At 42.0% G+C, this 24,895-nt stretch overlaps 1 protein-coding gene across 1 annotated transcript; it reads right to left on the bottom strand.

Moving 5' to 3' along the window:
- Positions 1-1,467: 1,467 nt before the first annotated feature.
- On the bottom strand, positions 1,468-19,216 carry CBLIF (cobalamin binding intrinsic factor). The gene is made up of 9 exons (XM_027860748.1): positions 19,138-19,216; positions 17,421-17,597; positions 16,205-16,318; positions 15,495-15,635; positions 9,619-9,800; positions 5,600-5,768; positions 4,432-4,633; positions 2,024-2,142; positions 1,468-1,610 (listed from the first exon to the last, which is right to left on the bottom strand). The coding sequence occupies exons 1-9, from the start codon at positions 19,214-19,216 to the stop codon at positions 1,549-1,551; spliced, it is 1,245 nt and encodes a 414-aa protein (XP_027716549.1). The 3' UTR covers positions 1,468-1,548.
- Between the last annotated feature and the right edge of the window lie 5,679 nt (positions 19,217-24,895).

Below are 24,895 nucleotides of genomic sequence, written 5' to 3'. Positions count from 1 at the left end.
GCTTCTTAATATTTCTAAAGAGGGAGCAAGGTGACTTTAGTTTGCTTCCATATTATGGGCATATGGGCAAAGAATTGGTAAACTCTGGGGGTGCAATCACATTTTTCTATAGAAGACATCACATAATCATAGACAGGGAATGGACAACATACCGCCATAAGGGGGCAGTCTTTTGCCATGAATCACAATATTTTACATCTTCTCTAACATGGTGTCCTGCATTACAGGACTAAATTCCGTCAGAGAAATGAGCAGGTTTTGTCAACAGTGGCCAGCTGAGTCCTTAAGAAAGGGACGTGTTTGTGACAACCTTTTTCTTTTGTCCTGACGGGACGGTCTCCTCCACTCTTCCTCTCACCAAATTCAGCTGTTACATTTTTAACTTTACGCTGGCAGAGTCACTACCCTTATTGTTCTAAGCAAATTGTATGTATTTTTTTTTTTTTGGGGGGGAGATAATAATAATACCTAGCAATTATATAGTACTTTAAACTTTGCCAAGTGTTTTAAAATATACCATTTTATCCTGACAACTCTGGGAGGGAGGTGCTATTATTATCTATTTTTTGTAGATGAGGAAACTGAGGTAGACAGAGGTTAGGTGACTTGCCCAGGGCCACACAACTAGTAAATGTCTGAGGCAAGATTTGAACTCGGGTCTTCCTAACTCTCTAGGTCCGGCTCACTATCTGCTGTGCCACCCAGCTGCCTCTAGTATCTATATCATCACTTCTCTATTTGTGCTTAAGTTGTCTTAACTAATAAAGCAAGCATTTTATGCCTCTCTTATTATATCATCACATTCTAACTTACAGTGAATTTGGCAGAGCAATAATACCAGTAGCTTGCATTTATTTAGCACTAAGGTCTGCAGAGCACTTTACAAGTATCTCATCTGATCCTCACAAAAACCCTGAGAAGTAGGTGCTATTATTATCCCCATTTTACAGATGAGAGAATTGAGGTTCAGAAAGATTAACCAACCTACTTAGGTTCACATTGGTAGAGTGGTTTATTTGGAGTCATAAGACCTGGTTTCAAATGCTGACTCTGACACTTCCTGCTTGTATGACCTTGGGCAAATTACCTAACCTTGCTGGGCCTCAATTTACTTATCTGAAAGATGTGGGAGTTGAACTAGATGAACTCTGAGGTCCATTTTTATGACCCTGTATCTCAAGTGGGATTTGAAACTAGGTCTTCCTGATGCCAGGTCCAGTATCTTATCCATTATGGCATGCTCTGGCTCCCTGAAGGTATCTTCTTGTCTCATTCCTTTCCCCTGACCTCAGTTCAAATCATGACTTCCAATAATTTCCATGAGAGCTGAGAAACTGGATTATTTATGTCTTCAAGTCATAGGCTTCCCTCTGAAACCAAAGAGAATAAATAGGAATTCAAGCGATTGTTCGATGCATCTTTTATTTCTGTGTAATCATTGCTGACCTTTGTAGGGCAGGTGCACATATGACCTAGACATTTTTGACATTAATCTGTCCCATTTCTTCCCAATGAAAAGCTGATAAAAAGTTGAGTGTGGATGTCATCTTAGTACTGTGTAAAGTTGGCTGTGATGTGTTCATTGTCATGGGGGATGTAGTAGCTGACCCCTGTGGAGGGAAAAAACCGAGAAAGAGTTGAGGTAGAAACTTTCTGTAACCCACAAAGACCATGTCTTTTATACAGGGGGATCCAAAAGTCTTAGCGTAGTTTTCAGCTCTTAATGGCTTAAAACTGAACCACGACTTTTGGGACAGTCAGTATTTTCAAGGGGAATGAACATCACATCATTGTGAAGTAAGCACTTTTGGGACGTACCAGTGATGGTAAAACCAGTGTGTTCTTCTACACACCCTGGGCCTGGGTTCTGCCACCTGGTACCTCAGTTATGGGAGTATATCAGGGGATTTTCCATAAGCCCAGTGAATAACTGATGACCATTTGTTCCCCTCTCCCTCCTCCCGGCCCAGCCGGTCCTCCTTTGTGATTGTTCTCATACTCGCTGGTTTTAGCCTTCACCCACCCTGGTCCAAAAGAGTTATGCCGCTCAGGAATTGCCAGTAGGTCCTGTGGTTTTCAACTTCGTTAATGTTGTTGATGGAGGTGATATAAAGACCCCAAGACGTCATTTTGTATTCAAATCTGTAAGGGTAAAATCGCAGATGATTAAACATCTCAGGTTAAGTTATGGCAGTAAGGAAGTTGAAGAAGCACGGATGGGTTCTAAATAGAGTGGAGGTACTGCATCGTATAGGAAGGGTCTCTGGGACCACGAGGTGGTGCCATAGTGTACTGAGCTGGAGACTACTCTTCCCGAGTTCAAATGTGGCCTCAGACACTTACTAGATGTGTGACCCGGACAAGTCACTTCACCTCATTTACCCTAGTTCTCATCTGTCAAATGAGCTGGAGAAGGAAATGGCAAACCCTCCAGTATCTTTGCCAAGGAAACCCCAAATGAGGTCATGGAGATTCAGGTATGACTGAACTACAACAAAATGGTGAAGATAAGAGTTAGGTTGTTATAGTGCATTAAGGTTTGCAAAACACTTTACCTAGTTTATCTTAGTTGATTCTCACAACAATCCCAGGAGGGAGATACTGAAAGTAGGATGATCTTCCTTTTATGGGTGAAGAAGCTGAGTCTCAGAGAGGTTAAGTGACTTGAGGTGGGGGTCAATTCCGGTCCTAAATTCCCATTCTTTCCACTGCACCATGATGTCCCCAAGGTCTGAGTGTGGTTCTCAGCTTTAGTAGCTTAAAACTGGACTGCGACTTTTGGAACAACCTATCTTTGACCCTGTTATTCCATTCTGCTTTATATTATATTGACATATTATTATCTGAGGCAAAGTCATATAGTATGTATATCTACTACTATGACTACTGTACCAGTGAAAATGATATGAAAGATGATTTCTTATGATCATCTGCTTCCTTGCTGCATCCTAAGGACCGTGGCCTGATGTGTGACATAGTAGGCATTAATAAGGGCTTTTTGATTTGACCATGACTTTTGACAAGTCCAGCTGACTTGTAGCTGAATTTGAGCTAATTAAGATCACTTTAATCTCCAGTGCTTAGCACGGTCCTTTGTCCTTTTGTTGTTACTGAGTTGTGTCTGACTCTTTGTGACCCCATTTGGGGTTTTCTTGGCAAAGATACTGGAATGGTTTGCCATTTCCTTCTCCAGCTCATTTTCCAGATGAGGAAACTGAGGCAAACAGGGTTAAGTGACTTGCCCAGGGTCATATAGGTAGAAAGTGTCTGAGGCCAGATTTGAACTCAAGAAGATGAGCCTTTCTGACTCCAGGCCCGGTGCTCCAACCATTGTGCCACCTCGTTGCCCTACTTGGTCCATAGTAAATGCTTACAGATGCTATTTCACTCAGTCACTTACTCATTCATTCACAGTTGTATGATGTCGGGGAAGTCATTTAAACCGTATGTGCCTCAGACGACTCCCTGGGAGTTCTTTAAATCACAGATGTGTTGTAGTTTTTCTATGCTGACAAATACCTTGTCATAGTATTATCTATTATTATTTTAGCGTGATGATGGTGATGATGATGATGATGATGGCATGAGTTGGAATAGGCTTTTGAGTTCCTTCCCACCCAGATTCTGTGATGCTTTCGCTTTCTGGAATGGCCTCCCCCTTTCCCTAAGTCTGAGTTATTTTTGAAGGTTCTTCTCAAGTCCTTCCTAGTATACGAAGCCTTTCTAGATCACTCCAGCCCACAGTGGCCTTTCCTTCTTCCAAAGTACTCTGATTTTCTTGTTCTCATTTGGGTCCTCTCATTTGGCCTTGCTCATTTACCTTCTTGTATTATGTCATGTTTCCCCCATGCGGGGCTCACGCCCCTAGCTCAATTGTGGGACCATATCTTTTTTTTTTAATTTTTGTATTTTCTGTAGACCCTAGCACAGTCCTGTAGTATAGTTCTATAATCCTAAATGATTAGAAAGCATATCCTTGGCTGGCATGAAGAAGGGATGTCCAGGGACCTCCTGGAGTGACCATTAAATCCCTCATAATGAATGCTAAGAGACTCTACATTATCTTTGTCATCTAAATCACCATTTCCTTGGATTTTTGTATTACCTTTCTCCCAAGGTAGCTCAATCTGTTTCATATAGACATCCTCATTTCTCTCCTGTGAGACTGGAGAGGACAACCGTCACGACCCCCATCTGCCTGAGGGGGAATCTGAGGCATGGGCACATTGAGGGTCATGGACCTCAAACAGGAAGGGGCCTCAGAGCCCCTCTAGTCCAACTTCTTCATTTTACAAATGAGGAAACTGAGGCCCGGAGAGGCTAAATGCTAGGTAGAAGTTGCACAGTAAATGCAAACTTGTCCAGTGAATGACAAATGAGAGAAGAAAATGGTGTCCTGGGCACTTGGAGGGTATTTCAGGTGTAACTCACTTGAACTTTGGGTTTTTGCGCTGGGCTTCTTCTAGAACAACGAGAAGGACTGATCCTTTTTTCACACTGACAATCTCCGTTTCATTGAAGCTCAGTTCCACCCCCCTCAGCTGGTTGTTGATGGTGTAAGTCACGGTGATATTAGAAGCTGAGGTCGAGAGGGGACTGGGGAGTCTCTGTAGAGTTTGCCTCACCTCCTGGCCTGCAGAGAGTAAAGAGATGGGCTTTGTAAGATAGATCGCAGAGCTTGTACGTGCAGAGCCGATGCCTTTTCTGGCATTGGGATCTCATTCAAAAGAACTTCAAGAGGCGGGCAGTTCAATGCCTGGATGGGCCCTCTGAATGGTTCTGATGAAGTCGTGTGGCAGGGGAAACTCTTGTTTTTATTCCTACCATCACAGAAAGTCTGGTAGAAGCCCCTTTGGCCTTTCTCCATGCTTTTGTTTTAAAAGAATATTCAAACTGGATGTGAGACCTGTCCCTTTAGGGAATTTTAGAGGCATAGCTAGAGCTTCCTTAGACAACTGTAGAGGTAGACCTATAAACAAACACCAAGGAAAAATCATCTCAACAGTGTGAGAAACTCAGCTATCAAGTTTCAGAATAACCCACGGGCGTGGGGGGGAGCATAGGCCAGGGGGCACCCAGAATGTTCTAACAAAGACCCTGTGGCCCCTTAGAGCTTGCGAAGATTTGGGAAACAACACACGGAATAGGGAGACAGGAGTCACCTGGGCCCTGAAGATTCTTTGGGTTAGAGGGGACCCTGAAGAATGCATCCTGTGCTACCACGTGGTTTCTGCCCCTTTTGTTCTGCTGATGCAGTAGGGGCTGATTCTCCAAGGAGGAGGATCAATATGGAGCGTATTGATTTTTCACTTGCAGGGATGTGTTGCTACGTGTGCAAATGTCAGGGCATCTCAGTAGGAGAGGAGGGTGTAGATGGAGGTAGTTGGCTGTTGTGTTATTAAAAACATACGTAAGCTACATCGTTAGACTGTGAGCTCCTTGAGAGTAGGGACTTATTTTTTCTTTAAAATCTCTGTATCCTCAGAGCTTAGCACAGTACCTGGCACATAGTAGGCCATTTGGCTCACTGACTTGATGTCTGTTGGGGAGCTCCTAAATCTTGTTATGAAGAACTTTGGATCTTTAAAGACATGCTTACCAGTAGAACAAATAACATGGGGCACATCTAAATAAGTTTTGCCCTTCAAGGAAGGAAGGATCTGGGCGATGGACATGGGGTTAGCAAATCTGTTCTGCTCAATCTCATTGAGTACTGTTTCCATAGTCTTCTTGCAGTTCCAGTTCTCTCCAGGTTGCACAGAAAGGGCCTGGGAAAGGCAGAAAAATATTCTAGGGGTAATAGGGAGCACTAATAAGCCAGTTGTAAGGGAGGGGATTGCTCCACTCCACCCTAAAGTAATTTACAAGATCCTCTAACCATTATGCCGTTATCAGGTGAGAAATCTCTGTTGAATCAATAAAGCACTTGAGTTAATCTAATGCATGCCCTATCACAACCTGTGGATCTTTTGTAAAATATCAAGCAGATCATAACCCAGCCTTGGAGTATCAACCCAGCAATTCCAGTTAAGCCCCTGAGAAGGAATTCCTTGTGGAGTGAGGTGGAGAGAAGAGTCTAAGTGTTTACTCCCTCATCTTTTTGACCAGAGCATGACCTTGTGAACTCTGAATGGGAGGATTTGGACATCTCATGAGTGCCTAAGGACAAACTAGATACATTGAGGAAAGGCAACTTCAGAACTTTGTAGAAAGCTACACTATACACCCATGGGAAACTTCACAGGGGCTCCACAGAAAGAGAAAAGGACTTCCAGTAACCAAGAGCTTTGCCACATGTGCTCTTCAAGCTTGGGCTCACTTTCCCCTAGACTCTATGTCCTTGGGAAGAATGTTACCTTTTTGGAAGCGGGGAATGTTTGTACCAATTGTTCTTATTATCCTACTTTAGTAAATACTTGCTTCCAAAAGCAAATTAAATCTGGCTGGCTAATTGATACCAATAAGTGAAACACACCGGTGGGGGCTCATGCGTACCAGTACTAGACCCCTCTATTCCACTGTCTTCCCAACCCATCATGGGTTATGCCTAGAACCCTGAGGGGAAAAGAGGCCAGTGGCTTGCCAGTGCAAGTTGGGGTTGATAGAGTAGCTACAGAGCATGTGCTATGCCTTCATAGCATGGATTGTCAGTGGCAGATGTGATTGTTTAACTAGCAAAAATTTGTTATTGTTCAGTCCTTTCAATTGTATCTGACTCTTTATGACTCCATTTGGAGTTTTCTTGGCAAAGATACTGGAGTGGTGTGCCATTTCCTTCTCTAGCTCATTTTCCAGATGAGGAAACTGAGGCAAACAGGTTTAAATGACTTGCCCAGAGTCACACAGCTAATAAGTGTCTGAAGCCAATTTGAACTCAGCAAGATGAGTCTTCTTGACTCCAGGCCTAGCACTGTATCCACTGTACCACCTAGCTAACCCAACTCTCAAAGACACTTGGCCTCTAGTGATGCCACCTTTTCTTATAGAGATAGTCCATTGTGTTAAGGGTCTATGATTTTGTCAGTATGGGTAATCTCTAGACCAATGAGGTTTGTGACCCTCTAGGACTTACTAGATAGTTGTTTAGAATTTCTGGAATTAGTCTCTCCCCTCCCCCTCCTCTAAAAGAAAAAAAAATCACCATTACCCACCTGGTGATGAACCTTTTAGAGCATAACTAAGGGTAAGCAGGGTGATTCTAAGAGTGAGGATCATAACTAGAGAGCTGGAAGGGACCTTGGAAGTCCAGCCCCCTCATTTTACAAATGTAGAAACTGAGGCCCATCAGAGGAAGTAAGCACCATTAGCTGGGATTCAAACCCATGTCCTTTGATTTTGTAGCCAGTGTTTGTCTTTCTGAACCATGCTACCTCAGTCAAGATACTTGGATGATATTAGTCTTCTGGGAAAAAGGCAAAGAACAGCAGGCCCTTTTGTGCCTTTCCTTCTTGGTTGAACCCGGAACAGAGCTACTTGGGCATGCTGACACAGCCAAAGGAGTCTTGAATCCAGTAAGGGGGGTTGGAGGTCATTAACTAACCTCACCTGTTGTCACCATCCCACTTATTCTATACCCTCAGCTGCCATCTTTTCCATCTACTCTTCTTCCCAAAAGAGAACTTGAAGATCAATTTCAATAAGTCATATGAGACCAAACGAGGTTGGAAACTTGACCTTGGTGTCTTTCTCTTGGTAGAATCGTCGTGTGGCTATCACAGGGACCCACCTTCCCCTAAATGGAGTTCTTAGACTGAGGCTCAGGCCACAGGTGGGGCTGGCCAACTCTGCACTGGGCTCTAGCATTCACTCTCTACCATGCCATTTGTAAATCCTTTCTTCTGTCTAGCCACTGTGCTTACTTCCCAAGGGCCTATTGACCCACCTCTCTTGGTCTGTACCACCTCTCAAACTCCTAAGCATGCAATGCAAATAATTCTCATTGCTATTCAAACTGAAACAATGTGTGTGCGCTCTCTCTGTCCACACTGTGTTCATCCCCATATCTAGATTTGCTTCTAACAAATTGATGACCAACATTAGTTATGAGGCTGTGGTTTGATACCTTTAAAAAGCCGCCCCCCACATTGTCTAGCTAATAATAGCAAACATTTACACAGTGCTTTAATATCTGCAAAACACTTTTACATATGTTATCTCATTTGATCCTCACTTATTGTTAGGCCTTTGAAGGAGATGCTATTATATTATTATTACTATAATATTACTATTATATACTATTTTATATATGGGGAAACCTAGGCTAGGAGAGATTAAGTGATGTGCCCAGGGTCATACTGTTAGTATCTGAGGCAGTATTCAAGCTCGGGTCTGCATGACTCCCACTATGCCACGTAGCTATACCACAGAATAAACAGGCGTCTGAATGGCCCAGAAACCTGTACGGTACAGCTGTCCTTTCTTTGCCAGTGTCCTTGACCTCAAACATCTGCTTCCAAATTTGACCAGGGATTGGCAAATGAGACTTCTGTCAGAGAGTTCAGGACATTAAGTAGATCCCACTAGACATTAGGGACTCCCTTCTCATGCGTGAACTATTTGTGTGATGCTGGGAAAGTCAGACAAAACCTCCAGGCCTTGGTTTCTCCATCTGTAAAATAATGAGGTTGGACTTGCTTACCCTCGAGGTCTGAATATACAGTCCTATGATCCTGAGCCTCAGACTGCAAACTTCCTGGGTAAATATCGATATAGTGGCGGTTATCGAATAAAAGAAAGACCCAGCTGTGTAACCAACCCCCTGAAAAAAGCAGGTGACGTGGGTTATCAGTGTTTGAATTAGTGCTTGCCCTTTATCAGAAATTACTGTGACTCTGAGAGTGTATACAGCAGGTGATGAAGTCTAGAATACGATTAATTAACAAAGACAAAGAATGAAAGTCAACATTTCCTGATCAGTCTACAGTGGAAGAAGGGTCACTAATAGGTTGGCAGCAAATTAAGTCAGCATCATATCTGTGCTTATTACACATTAGACTCAATGGTCTCTTCTGTAAAATGAGGAAGTTGAATTCCATGGCCTCTGAGTTCCCTTAAAGCTGTAAGCCTATAATCTAGTGATGTCCATGGCCTTCTGGGGGAGCCATTAAGCCATGTCTGATAATGAATGATAATTATCTTTATAATCTAAAACAATATCTCCTTAGATTTTTGTACCATTTTTTTTCAAGGAATCTCACTCACTCTCTCTCTCTCTTTTGTTTTTTGCATAGAACTCTTGTTCCTATCCTGTGAGGTTGGGAAGAATCAACCATCATTACTCCCATTTGACCAAGGGAAAAACAGAGTCAGACACATTAATGATCATAGGATCATAGAGTTAGAGATGGAGGCCACCTTGTCCAAACTCCTCATTTTACAGGGAGGCCCATGAAAATGAAGTGATTTGCCCAAGGTCATGTGGATATTGTCATGGGCTTGGAAGTTTGATTGGAGAGCCAGTACTTTTTACATTTTCTCACACTGCCTCCCCAAAGAAGAGATTTAATGAAGGGATTATTGGATATCACACAGCTAGATATTGGTGGAGTCATTATTAAAATTTTCCCAGTTGACTATCTTCAAATGCTTGGGTTTTCCCAGTGGACATTTATTGGTTACCTGCATGGCTAAGCCTGTGCTGTAAGATCCCCCGATGAGGCCATTGTCTTCAATTCTGCTGCTGATATTCTCCACAACGCTTGTTAACACTTGACCAAATAACTGATTGTAGTCATTGTTCAGATCTCCAGGGATCATATTGCTAACGCAAGTCAGGGCCAAGGTTGCCATAGCTCCAGTATCTGAAGAACGTAGGGAATGCAGATTGCTGTTCACATGAATGCCCTCTCCGTGTCTTCTCTCCTCCCTTCTTCTCCCCTCCCCAAATGTCTATTCATCCTGCAAGTCACTGCTCAAATGCATCGGCTTCATTAATTTTATTGATTCAGTAAGTGTATGCTAAGTGCCTGTGCTCTGCTAGGTACTAGGGATGCAAAGACAAGAAGGAGGCAGTGCCTGGCCTCAGGGGGCTTACATTCACCCGATGGAATCTTCCAGGAAGCTTGTTCCATTCACCTGAGCTGGATGTGATCTGCTTCTCCTCTGAATCCTTCTTACCTCTATTGTCACTATCAGCATTTCATTAGTTACTTGTGCACTGTCCCTTGACTAGATGGTAAACTCCTCAAAGGGGCAAGACATGTCTTAAATATTTTCACATTTCATATAAATATAAATATTTCATATTTCAACCTTCATAGTACATAGTGTTATGGAAAGGAAGGAAGAATCATTAAGCTCCTGCTATGGGCCTGGTATTGTACTTTGGAGTAACAGGTGATTTACTAAATGAATGAGTAAGCAGGTTCAGGCCTGAAAAGATAAGGAAATTATGGCCCTAGCAAAATGTCACGCCAAGATTCAATTCAATTCAATTCAACCAACATATATTCAGCATGCTGGAGAATGTCCAAGGCAACCAGAAGGATCTTGAGTTCGTGTCTTCTGAAGCTTGGTTGAAGGAAGTAGGAAGCTTAGATTTAGCGAGAAGACAGGTAGATGGGGAAACATGATGGCTCTCTTAAAGTATTTGAAGGCCTAATATGTTTTTTTTAATATTTTAAAAATATTTAAAAAAATATTTTTTTTTTGGCTAGGCAATGGGGTTAAGTGACTTGCCCAGCGTCACACAGCCAGTAGCAGGGATACATTGACAGAAGTGAAACAATCCCCACTTTCAAGCAGTGTGTCTTCTAGTCTACATCTGTCCCTCCAACCGAAAGCTGAAGTGTAGTTTAGTTAGAAGTGGACCGTGCTGACTAACCAGAGAGACAGGCAAACCCTCCAAAAGCTTGTGGGTGGGCATGGATTCTACAGGCCAAAACTGGCCTTCTGTGAAAGTGACCAAAAGGATCTTTCCCCCCATCTGTTTACAGAACAGACGCACAGAAGGAATGCCTGCCTGTCTGTGAAATTCAGACTTGAATGAAGGAGGTCAGTGATGAGGCAGAGATACGGCAGTAGGTGACAAATAGGATTAAAGGTCAAATTCAGTGTTGGAGTAAAGCATGAGATGACCTTACAAGGGATGGGTCTTGTGTTATATGAAAGAAAGAGGGGGAGGATATGGTTTTATAGGGAGAGAGGTTGTAAATAGTTATGTACTTGTTCAGAGAAGTAATTAGATAGCCTTAACATTTTGTAACTAGGAAAAACAGGGGCTTAGGTCTTCAGAGAAGAGCCACTTGCCAACAGGAGACTGTTTGGGACTTGGAGGAGGGGTGGGCACCGTTGTGCATTTGCTTCATTGAAGGTAAGACCTGGAAGGGGTGTTGGAGAGATACAATATTGAAGATAAGGAAGATGAGGGCCGTGGGGGTTGTGACACTCTGGGAGTCACCTAGATAGTAAGTGGCAGAATAGGGCCTAGATTTTAGTTCTCCTGACTCCTAGCTAATTGTCTATACCAGGAGTGGGAAACCACATGTGGCCTCGAGGTTCCCCACCCCTGGTCTACACCATGCTCTTCTGCTCTTGACTCTGCTTAAAAGTCAAAGTAGTACCTACAGAAAAGTTCCAGATTTAGAATCAATCGAGACCCAAGCTTGAGTTACATCTCTGAAACTTACTCACTGTGTGACTATGGTTGGATCTCTTAGCTTTCTGGGCCACAATTTCCTCACCTATAACATCAGGCGTTTCAAGTTGGACTTCCCGTATACATTCGAAACCCACCACATACAAAACAGAACTCATCTTTTCCTACAAACCTACTCTCCTTTGAACTTCCCTCTTTCTGTCTAGGCCATCGCAGTCCTAGCCATTAATAACTTTTCGCCCTCACTTGTCCCACATGTCAGGCAGCTCCAATTCTTGTTATTTCTTCCTTTCCAACACCCTTCCTTTCTCCACTCACACAGCTAGTCCACGTCCTAATCACCTCTTACCTGGCTTATTGCAATAGCCTCTGCATCAGTCTCCCTGCCTCAAGCCTCTCCCTAGTACAATTCATTCTCAGTACAGCTGCCAAAGTGATCTGATTTTCCAAAGTGATTTTCCTAAAATGAAGATCTGACCATGTCACTGCCTTACTTAATCAACCCCAGTACCTGCTACCTCCAGGATCAAATATAAGTATCTCTGGCATTTAAAGCCTTTCAGAAACTACCATTCTAGCTTTGTTACGTAGTACTTCTCTTCATGCATTCTATGCTTTGGCCAAGCTGGTTCTCTTCATTCCTCACGTAGAGGTGCCATCTCCCATCTCTGTGCATTTGTATTGGCTATGCCCTATGCCTGGAATGCCATCCCTCCTTACTTCTGCCTCTTGGAATCTCCACTTTCCCTCAAAGCTCAGACTGTCTCCTACAGGAAGTCTTGCTTGATTGCCATCCCCTCCCAGCTGCTTTTGCCTTCTTCCCCCAAATTTCCTTGCATCCAATCTGTATCCACTTTGCACATAGCTACACGTTGTCTTTCTTGACAGAATGTAAGCAACATGAAGGCAGGAATTGTTTTAATTTAGTCTTTGTATGCCTAGGGCCTATCCCAGTGCTTGGAACATGATAAATAAAGGCCTTCTGATTGATTGGTTGATTAAATGAGCATAATACAGTCTGTAGCACCTACCTTATAGGTTATCATGATGGACAAATAAGTAGAATGTAAATTTTTGGGGGGCCAGGACTGTTGTTTTTGGTTTTGTTTTCCCTGTGCCTTTGTTGAGAAAATTGAGGCCATTTGCTTTGAACTCTTTCTTCTCCCATTCCTTTTATTTCAAAAGCCTTTGTCATCATGCCAATCTCTTTTCTCCTTTCCTCCAGTGTCTGATGATGACGTGGCCTTTCTCTTTGTCAGGGTCACCCCGTCTTCATGTGCCCTTAATCCCATAGCTTTCCATCTTTAACAGTTTTCCTTTTTATTATTCTCCACTCTTACCTTCAATGTCTTTGTATTGGTTCCTTCCCTACTGTCTTCCAACATGCCCGAAGCTCTCCATCATGAAAAAACCCTTCTTAGGCCTATCCTACCACCTTCTCAAGCTACCACTCCATATTTCTCCTCCCTTTTTCAGCCAAACTCCTAGAAAAAACTGTAAACACTCTTTTAATCTCTCTCACTCCTCAGCCCTTTTCGCAATCTGTCATCCAACCTTCACTCTTAACTGAAATTGGTCTCTTAAAAATTACCAATGATCTCTTAATGGCCAAATCTGATGATCTTTTCTCATTCTGCATCCTTCTTGACCTCTCTGCAGTATTGGCATTATTGACTACCCTCTTATTTTCGACTAGTTTCTGGCTTTTTTGACACTACTCTTTCCTGGTTCTTTTTATCTTTCTATATGATCATTCCGTCTCAGTCTTCTTTGCTGGCTCATCATCCATATCATGCTTCCTAACTATAGATGTTCCCTAATGTTCTATCTGGGGCCCTCTTTTCTCTACACATATTCTGCTGGTGACTGAGTCAGTTCCTATGCATATGACTTCCAGATCTAAATATCCAGCCCTAGTCTCTCCCCAGAGCTTGAGTGCTAGGATACCACCTGCATAGTGAACATTTCAAACCGGATGTTCCAAAGGTGTTTCAAGCTTAATATGTCCAAAATAGAGCTCTTTATCTATAAAGGCTGCTAGGTGGCATAATGGATAGAGTACTGGGCCTGGCATCTTAACCTTGGTTTTTGCCTCAGTTTCCTCAACTATAAATGGGGATTATAATAACACCTATCTCCCAGGGTTGCAAAGATCCAATGAGATAATATTTGAAAGCACTTACTGCAATGCCTGACGCATAGTTGGTGCTTAATAAAAGTTATTTTATTATTACCAAACCCACCCCTCTTCAAGGCTTCCCTATTTCTGGCAAAGGCACCACCATCCTCCTAGTTTCCCAGGTTTATACCCTTTGCATTTTCCTCTGTTCCTTACAGTTACTCATCTCACAAATCTAAATAGTTGCCTAGATCATTTCTACCTCTACAATATCATTCATATTTACCCCCTTCTTCATTCCCAGATATCATGTTAGTTCAGATCTTCATTGCATCTCACCTAGACTATTGCCATAGCCTTCTAATTGATCTCCTTGCCTCCTGTCTTTTCCTATTCTAGTCCATCCTCCATTCAGCTGTCAAAGCTCTTTTCCTTAAGCATAGATCTGACTGTCTCTTTTTCGAATACCAGTGGCTGGTTCCCTGTTGCCTCTAGGATCAAACAGAAACCTCTCCATTTAGCTTTTAAAGACGATCATAGCCTTTGCTCAACTTATTCTTCCAGCCTTACTCCACATCATTCCCTTTCCTGTACTCTGCGATCTGGTTAAACTGGCCATTTAAGAAATTCCTTCTCCACAAGCCTTCCATTTCTTATCGCCATGCCTTTGCAATGGCCATCCTCCATTCCTGGAATGTGTTCCTTCCTCCTATCTGCCTCATAGAATCCCCCTCCTCCTTCAAGATGTAACTTCAGCACCACCTGTGTGAAGCCCTCCCTGATTCTCTCTATTGACTAGAGTTCTTGGCCCCACTACCTTGTGTTTACTTTGTAATCAGTCTGTGTAACACTTGCATGTGTACTTGTCTCTGCCGATAGAATGCAAGCTTCTTCTGTGTGGATTGTTTTATTTTTCGTATGCATATTATCAAGCACAGAGCCCAGCACATAGTAGATGCTTAGTAAATGCTTGCTGACTGATTGCATGTGCATAGTAGGCCTTTAATAAATATTTGTTGAATTGGTATAAATAAGATAATGCAATAAGAGCACCTTGTAAATCTTGAGATGCTATATACATATCACTTATTATTTTTTCTGGGATTATTTTTGATTTAGGACTCTCTCAAACTACCTTTTACTTAACTACTTTGCATTTATTCTCATAGTTATCCTATATATATTTAGACATATTTGTGTGTATATACATATGTGTATATATGTATGCATATATATCTATATTTATATCTATTTATTTATATATCTTATGTATGTACATATACATAGAGAAATAAACTTCCCACTTTTTTTTTTTTTGCTAGGCAATGGGGTTAACTGACCAGGGTCACACAGCTAGTAAGTGTCAAGTGTCTGAGGTCAGATTTGAGCTCAGGTCCTTCTGACTCCAGGGCTAGTTCTCTATCCAATGTGACACCTAGCTGCCCCCAACTTCCCACATCTGAATGTAAGCTCGTTAAGAGCAGGGATTATTTCATTCTGTGTCTTTGTATCTCTAGTGCCTAGCTAAGTGCTGTATACACAGCAGGGACTTCAGAAAAGCTTGTGAATTAATTACTTGATTTGCCCCAAGTTGGGACCAATCCTCTCTGGTTGCCCTAGATCCTACACATTGGACTTGGTCATCTATTACCTCTGCTCCTCCTCTGCTCCCGTCTCTTAGTTGCTACTTACCTTTGGGTCCCAGAGTTGTCATTTAGTACATTCCCTCCTATGAGCCCATTTGCAGCTCAGGAGGGTTTGGAGCAACCCTTCACTCACCCATGTTGAAGCGTGAGGTATTGGCTAGCAACATCTTGGAAAATTTGATGGCTAGTTCCAAGGTGCCCGCTTGGTTCTTCTGGCACAGAGCCAAGAGTCCCAGGCTGGGTCCATAGAAGACTGAATATGGATCTTGTGGGCCTAAAAATTAAATGGGGTCCCAGTGAGGTCAGATTGGATGACTGAGATTATTTTTGGAAAGGAGGCAGAGAAAGTGTTTTAGTGTGAGATTGTCAGAAAGCCTATCTATAATGAGGAAGGAGAGGCGTGGGTAATGGTTAAATTCCTTAGAGCATATGAAGGTGATGGATGTGGATAGAGGTAGTGTCAGTGTCCATTGACACATGGATACTACATCCCTCAATGATACAATGCATCCCTATCTCTTCACATTTTGTAGATAAGGAAACTGAGACCCGGAGCCCGGCCCGAGGTCACAGCTCATAACTGTCAGAAGCAAGATTTGCATTCCACATCTAGGGCTCTAGATGCCTAAGTGACTCCTCCCACTTTCTGTGGAGGAGAGGAATCTGTAGACAAACCTTCCATTACCTGGTAGGATTTGTAATCATCTCTAGAAAAAAAAGGGAGGGAATAAATTGGAGGTCATGTTCTCTTTCCTTGCCTGCCTCCCCAATTCCCTTCCTCTGGGTTTAGAGTTCCAGGGGAAGGGTCACCTCCTCCTCCTCCCCCTTCAGCTCCCCTCTTACTTGAAGATGCCCAATTCTCCATTTGCTTTTTCAGAATCGAGAGTCTGTTTCCAGGATCTTGGCAGGATGAGGTGAGAGCCATGATGTTGAGGGCCAGCTGGCCAATAGTAAGATCTGCAGAGAAGTCAAGGGGGTAGGAATAAGAACTCACCCTATGATTCATAGACATGAAAGCCTCTTGGCCAGAGCCACTTTGGGGAAGGGAAATTGCTCACTTTTATTTTATCCAGATAACTTTGATTTTTCTTAGGGAGGTTACCTTAGAGAGAGTAAATTTGTGAAATGGCTTTTCTTTCTTTCTTTTCTTTCTTTCTTTTTTTTTGGTGAGGCAATTGGGGTTAAGTGACTTGCCCAGGGTCCCATAGCTAGTAAGTGTTAAGTGTCTGAGGCTGGATTTGAATTTGGGTCCTCCTGATTCCAATGCCAGAGCTCTATTCACTGCGCCACCTAGCTGCCCCTGAAATGGCTTTTCTCATGGAAAAAAGAACAAAGTTAGAACTAGATTGCCATTGCCATTCAGAAAATGCATTCAAGCAAATGACCACAAGGTACCTCAGGGGCCTTAGAAGGGTTAGAAGGAGGAATGGTTAGCCCACAGAAGAGGAAACTTAAATGTGTTTAAATATCTGAAGAGTTTTCACATGGATCACAGCTTTAGAGCTCTAGATAACTCAGAAGTCATCTACTCCAAAATCTCATTTTACAGATGAAGAAACTGAGACCCAAGGAGGTTGAGTGACAAGGTCCCACAGGTAGGAAGTATCAGAGTTGGGATCTGAAACCAGGTACCCTGACTCTGGGGTTAGTATTCTTTCCACTTGATCCTGATACCTCCTGGAAATGAACCTAGAATTATTCTACATAGTCCTAGAGGGCAGAGCTAGGAACAGTGGGTAATGGAGTTTGTTTCCTTATGGGAGAGAACATCCGACTATTCAGAGCTGTCCCAAAATGGAACTGGCAAGCTTGTATGAAGGAGTGATTTTACTTTCATCAGAGATATTCAAGCAGAAGCTAGGTGATGACTTGTGAGAGGTGTACTTTGTATAGAAAGGGCCCTTCACTGATGGTTTTTGAACTTGAACCTAAAATAGAGCTGAAGGGAGAAAGAGCTCCCATTCTGTAGAGCTCTGGGGTTTCCAGAGTGCTTTCTTTGCAGTTGATTTATGAAACTGGAAATTTTGAAAGTTTCATGGAGCTTGCCAATTTGTGTTACCTCTTAGGTCAGTGGACAAGATGATTTCAGTGAGGAGCTTCTGGGCCTCTGCACTGTGGGCCCCAACCAGGTTCATGGCAATCAGGATGCTGGGATTGGGAAAGGAGGATGGAGTCACAGAGCTCTCCATGACATCTTGGAGATCATCCACCAAGGCTTGTTTTTCTGCAGGAATAGCTAGGAACCAGAAGCAGTTACTCAAGCATCTGGTGATTCTTCCTCCCAGAGACACATTTTACACAGGATCATATTATCATAAGACTGTAGAGTGAGAGCTAAAAGGGACCTTAGAGATCATCTCCTTTAACTCCTTCATTTTATAGGTGAAGAAATGGAGGCCCAGAGACATTAAATGACTTGCCCAGGGTCACACAGGTAGTAAGTGGGATTGAAGCTCACCTTCTCTGGCTCAAAGTCCAGCACACTTTCCTAAGATGTTTACTTAGAAGATCTTAGCGAATCAGCAAAGTAAGGAACTGAGACAATGAATAGTTTCAGCAAAGTAGCGGGATACAAAAATAAACTCACAAAAATCAACAGCATGCATATGTAGCAACAACCAGTGCAGACAGAAGAAAAAGAAAAGGAAGTGTCTCTCTCTGCATTCATACAAAATACATAAAATGTCTGGGAACCAATTTATCAAAGTATATTCAAAACTTGCACATGCACAATTTTTGAAGAAATAGTGACTTAAGTAACAGGAAGGATCTTAAATGTTCATGGCCAACCATGCTGACATCAACACAAACAACAAGGTTACCTAAATCAGTAGGCTGACACCCTAAAGGTGGTCATCATTGTGGTGATTTTTGAGGGGAAGTGAATATTGTACAGCTTTTATTAAGGGCCTTGAGAAAGTCTCTTCCTAGCCTGTTACCTCAGCTCCAAACATGACCTTATCATTGTTATTCAGTTGTTTCAGTCGTATCTAACTCTTTGTGACCCCATTTGGGGTTTTCTTGGCAAAGATATTGGAGTGGTTTGCCATTTCCTTTTCCTAAACTTTTGGAAGTCATAGGGTCATAAAGTGTTGCTATTAATTTGAAATATATGATTATTTGTTAAGATCACATTTTTAAGAACTGGAAGAGATTTCCAACCTTCTCTTTTTATAGTTAAGGAAGCTGAGGCCCCTGGACATTAAGTAACATTAAGTTATGCTGGCTCGCACAGCTGGCGAGTGTCAGAGGCAAGATCTGAATCCAGGTCTTCTGAGCTCTGAACTAGTGCTCATTTCACTGTATAACAAACAGCATCAAATCCTACCTTGTACTTATTAATCCTCATCAAGTGCCCCACAGAGACTCCCCATCCGCTCCAGGAAGACAGTGGACTCATCTCCACAAATTTCATACCATGGATTATTTTGTCTCCTTCATGAAGGACGTCAAAGCCACATGACCCGATCCATCAGGAATGACATGGCCCAGCTCCCCCTCTCCCACCATCACTTTCACTGATGCCATGGATCCCAGAGTGACTTTTCATTTCTGCAACAATGCCCCTCTAGATATTCCAATTTCTCCCACTACTAAGATCCTCACCTCCCCCCTCAGGGAGCCTACATTCTGCTAGGAGTGGGGGGGTGGGAAGAAGGGAACACACATGCAGGACAAATACAAAGATCACATTCTCAGCTGCCTCCCAGTCAACAGATATTTCTCATCTCCCCTCTCCCCAACCCCATTTTCAAATAGGGGATGACCATGCTCACAGCATTCACTCTTGGTGAGCGTGTGGGCCCCACTCACAGCCCAGAGGAGGCTCCAGAGAGGGATTGTAAACAGGATCATCTTCCTTCCTCTTCTCTTGGGGCTCTTCTACTGCAGGACTATCTACCATTCATCTGTTTCAGCAAAAGTGGCCCTTCCCTTGCTTTGTCCTTTATATGGTTGCCTTTTAGAGTACCCTGACCTTCAACCTCTTCTGTTCAACAGATATTCTTTTCTTGCATTCTTATCAGTGTTTACCTTCTGCAGATCCTCCAAGGTGACTTTCTGGCAGTTGTCCTGGGAAAGAGACATCTGGGCAATAGACATGGCATCTTTAGAAGATTCTTCAGAGTTGTAAATAATAACAATAAAACAACAACAACAACAGTAACCACTAACATTTCTCTTTAAGGTTTGCAAAGTGCTTTACATCTGTTATCTCATTTGCTCCTCACAATAACCTTTTATTATCCCCATTTTATAGATGAAGAAACTGAGACTGAGAGAGCTTGAATGACTTGCTCGGGGTCACACAATATTTAAGGCAAAATTTGAACTCAGGTCTTCCTGATTCCAAGTCCAACATTCTAGTCACTACAAAACCCAGTTGCCTAATAATAATATTAACCTCATCATAATAATAACCATGATGATAATAACAATCACCTAATGATAGTAATCTCAGCATATCAAAATAAACTCCCCTGGAGATAGATTGTTACCCCAGACAAAACCATTTTCCACCATCGCCAAGACGTCGTATCGATTCATTACAACTTAAGACTTATATTTTTGATCGTTGTTGCCATGTTTAATATTCATCATCTCCAAGCTACGAAAAGCATTCAAAATCCCGAGCTAAGGAAGAAGCGAAAGCCAGGGGGAGGAAGGCTGAAGTACCTGCTGTTCCGTCATCTTGCCTCCTGCTGGAGTCATTGACCCGAGAGAGGAAGGGTGTCTGTCCTGCCACTTTTATTCAATGACAAAAAGCAGTTATTCTGTCTGTTTGCACAATAGTCTGTAGAATATCCAGCACTGAAAGAATCACAGCAGGATGGAGATCTATCCCAGGGCCATTTCTCCATGAGTGCTATCTAACTAGAGGAGAAAGACGAGATGATAATAACAGCAAGAATAGTAATAGCAAATGAAATAAAAGTCGTGTGAGGACAGACTGATGTACGCATTGTGCTTGCAGCTAGAGTTGTACTGTGGATGCTTGCAGTGAGTATGTAGAAGACGAGCTTATTTCCTAATAATTTTATTCAATTACAAGAAGCAGTCATCTTATCGGCCTGCACAATAGTTCGTGGGTCATTAAATATAAGAAAATAATAGCAGGACAGTGACATCTGAGAATCATCGAAGATATGAGGACAAATAAAAAACCTTCATCAAAAAAGAATAGAAAAACAAAGTGGATAGTGGCAAAAACAACATGATGTTTGACAGACATCAAACAAAGAAGAACAGTGATAGCAGCTTGTGGACAGTTTCTATCTGAACTCCACTGAATATAGAGCCGCTACCACACACTGGGCTTTGGGACTACAAAACAATGAATGAAACTCCCACTTGTTAGGAGCTTCCATTGTAACCAGAAAAATTATCTATACATATACAAATATATTCCAAATAAACCAGAAGAAATACAAATTTGATGGGGGTTAGTTTAGAAGGAAGGGGGCCACCAGTTTGGGGAATTGAGAAAGGGATTTTGAGGAAAGTGGTGCTTCAGCTATATCATGAAAAAAGTGAGGGATTCTATCAAGTGGAGATGAAGGCATTCCAGGTACAGAGGACAGCCAGCAGAAAGGCATGAGATGGCAGGTGGTGTGCACCAAGTTAGATAGTTCTTTCTAGGAGAGTGTTAGTGGCCTTTTTGTAGGACATTTGTATACGGTTTTAATGTTTGCAAAGTGCCTTATACACATGATCTCTTTTGAATGAGTAAATACACAAAGCATTTATTAAACCCTTACCAGGTGCCCAGCCCGGGGTTAAGCGCTGGGGATATTAATAGGAAAGTCAGATAGGGCCTGCCCTCAAGGAGCTCCCATTCTAATAGAGAGGACAACACATCGGGGAGGTTTCAGCTGCAGGTTGGACAAAAGGTTGCGTGGTTCTTAGGGTGCAGAGGTAAAGCAGATGTCAATGCCTCATCTTTAAAGTCTTTTCAACTGACAAAATCGTATCGGTTTCTGATGTTGAACCAGGACGTTGGTGGGAAGAACTTTTTTTTTTCTGGGTCTTCAGAATATGTGATTAGCACCTGCAGGGATGGTTGACAGGCAGTGTCTCCACAGGGGCTTCCCAGGATCGTGGCTACGGCACTGGGCTGGAAGCATGGCCACTGCCAAGGCTCTGGGCTCTCTCCATCAGGGTCTGAGGGGAGATGCTGTTCAAGGTGGTGGCTGGCGGTATTCTGAACTATGGGCCACATATTCTCTCCTGTCTTTCCCCCAGAGAGCCCTGCTGCTTTGGTCGGGTCAGCCTGCCTGTTGTGTGAGTGGCAGCGAGCCTGGCAGTGGGTGGGGACATCCCTGGATGGTGGCTGGAAGCAGGACCGGTGGTCAGGGGATGTTTGCCCCTCTCAGGCTACTCCGTCTGATTGTTGTTGGCAGTTGGTCAGAGGTTGTTTATGGTGGTGTATGTTTATGAGGAGGAAAGTGATGATTTCTCCCATTGATGATGACAATGAGGGCTGGGCTAGAAGCAGGTCTTGTGCTTTGTTGGGGAGCTATCTCCAAGATTCTTGGGTTCAAGGTCTTGGTCTGTTTCTAACAAGGTCTGAGGGAAGATGACAGTCAAGGTGGTGGTGGTGGTTTGACCTGCCTGGGGCGTGCTGCCTCATTTTGAACTTTCACAACAATCCTATAGACTTGCTTTAGGCATGATTACCCCCTTTTTCCAGGAGGAACCTGAATCTCAGAGAAGACAAGTGGCCTGCTTACAGTCACACAGCCAGCATGTCCAAGTCAGGTAAGGAGATTCTAATGAGTCATACGTAGCATGTCCTCTACCAGGGACAAACTTGGTCATTAACCATTGTTGCTCTCACGAACTCCATGGTCATTCTCTAGGGACATGAACTTTTCTTCGGATAGATCTGGGACAGGCAGCATTAGGAATATCTCAAGGAAAAGGCAGAGAAGTTTGGGATTTTTCTGTCCCCCTCTCTTAGGAGATGTCCTACTGCACACGATGACCTGAGCATGAAGGACACACCCGCGTGTGTCCCTTACCTGCCGTAAGGGATGTTGGAGTGTAGCAAAGACAAACCACCTACTTCACAATCTTCCTGCGGGTCAGCCCCAATGCTGGCAGATTGTGACTCCTGCCAACAAATTCTAGGTATTTGCAAGGTCTCTCAGCAGTGAGACAGAAACATTAACATGACACCTGGGTAAACTACAAGAGGAGAATGGCAGCGATAAGGAACAGGGACGGGTTGCAAAACCAGACTTCCCAGAAAACTAATTTACTATTTGAGCTTTAAAAAAACCCAAAGAAAACAACAAAAAACTTTGTAATAGCTTTCATTTATCAGAATGTTTACAAATGATAATGAAATTCAAAAGGCATTTCAAAATAAGAAATTAAAATTCATTCACTGAGTGGTCTGAGGTAAGAACAAGGTCATTATAAGCTAGTAACAAAGTAAGTCAACATAATGTCCATTCTAAGCTCAATTTCTACCTTAGCCACTTATCAACTGTGTGACCCTGGGTAAATCACTCAACTTTTCTCAGCCTTAGTTTCCTCATCTGTAAAATAGGGATAATAATGGCATCTATTTCACAGAATTGTGAACGTTAATTGAGATAACATATGAAGTGCTTTGCAAACCTTTAAGTACTATATAATTGCTAGTTATTAATATTATTATTGTTGATTTTTCTAGGGTTCTCCGAGTATATCATCTACAAAAAAGTGATATTTTTATTTCCTTGCTGCCTATTCTAATTCTTTCAATTTTTTTTTTTGGCTAGGCAGTGGGGTGAAGCGACTTGCCCAGGGTCACACAGCCAGTAAGTGTCAAGTGTCTGAGGTCAGATTTGAACTCAGGTGCTCCTGACTACAGGGCTGGTGCTCTATCCACTGCACCACCTAGCTGCCCCCTCAATTTCTTTTTCTTGTCTTATTGCTGTAGCTAAGATCTCTGGTACAATATTGAATGATAATGGTGATAATGGACATCCTTGCTTCACGCCTGCTCTTGTCGAAATGGTTTTTAGTACATCTCCTTTACAATAATGCTTATTCTTGTTTTTTTATAACAGGAATGCATGTTGTATTTTGTCAAAAGCTTTTTGACATATAATCATATGATTTTTGTTGTTTTTGTTATTGATATGGTCAATGATGCTTATAGTTTTCCAAATATTGAACCAACCCTGTAGTTCTGGTGTAAATCCCACCTGGTCATAGTGCCATGATCATCATGATGCATTGTTGTAATCTCCTTGCTAGGATTTTATTTAAAACATTTTGCATCAATATTCATTAGGGATATTTGTTTATACTTTTTCTGTTTTTGCTTTCCCTGGTTTAGATATCAAACCAATATTTGTGTCATATGAGGAATTTGGTAAACTCCTTTATTTTCTAACTTATTCTTAAAAATAGTTTATATGGTATTAGAATTAATTGTTCTTTAAATGTTTTGGTAGAATTTACTTGTAAGCCCATGTAGTCCTTTTTTATAGTTTTTTTCCTCAAGGAGCTCATTTATGATTGTTAAATTTCTTTTTTCTAAGATAGGGTTAAGTATTCTATTTCCTCTACTCTTAATCTGGGCGATTCATGTATTTGTAAACATTCATTTCATTTAGATGATCAGTTTTATTGGCATAAAGTTGGACAAAATATATCCTTGTAATTGCACTAATTTCATCTTTGTTGGTTGTCCATTCACCCTTTTGTACTAGTAATACGGTTTTCTCTTCTGTTTTTAAATCAAATTAGCCAATGACTTGCCTATTTTATTGTTCCCCCTCCCCCCATAAAACACCTCCTAGTTTTATTTACCAGTTCAATGACTTTTTACTTTCAATTTTGTTAATCCCTTTTTTGATTTTTAAGATTTATATTTTGGTATTTAATTGGGGATTTTAAATTTGTTCTTTTTCTAGATTTATTTTAGTTGCCTGCTTAATTCGTTGGTCTGCTCTTTCTCTCTTTCATTGCTATACAGATTTAGAGAAATAAATTTTCCCACAAAACATGCTTTGGCTGCATCCCACAAATTTTAGTATGTTGTTTCATTGTTGGCATCTATTATTAGTTGCTTCTATGCTTTGTTCTTTGACCCACTCATTCTGTAGGATTAGATTATTTAGTTTCCAATTAATTTTTATTTATTTGTTTTTTGGTAAAGCAATTGGGTTTAAGTGACTTGCTCAGAGTCATACAGCTAGTGAGTGTTATGTGTCTGAGGCCAGATTTGAACTCAGGTCCTCCTGACTCCAGCACCAGTGCTGTATCCACTACACCGTGTAGCTGCCCCTTCCAATTAATTTTTATTCTATACTTCAGAGTCTCTTTATTGAATATATTTTTATTGCACTATGGTCTGAAAAGGGTGCATTTAACATTTCTGCTTTTTTTGTATTTGTTTGTGAAGTTTTTATACCTTGATACACGGCCAGTTTTTGTGAAGGTACCATGCAGAGCTGAGAAATAGGTGGAGCTTTCTATTCCCATTCAATATTCTCCAGAGGGCTATCCCATCTAACTTTTCTACAATTCTATTCATCT

Source organism: Vombatus ursinus, unplaced genomic scaffold, assembly GCF_900497805.2.
Source record: "Vombatus ursinus unplaced genomic scaffold, bare-nosed wombat genome assembly UNPS02014248.1, whole genome shotgun sequence".
NCBI lineage: Eukaryota > Metazoa > Chordata > Mammalia > Diprotodontia > Vombatidae > Vombatus > Vombatus ursinus.
This window is presented reverse-complemented; position numbering and strand designations above follow the sequence as displayed.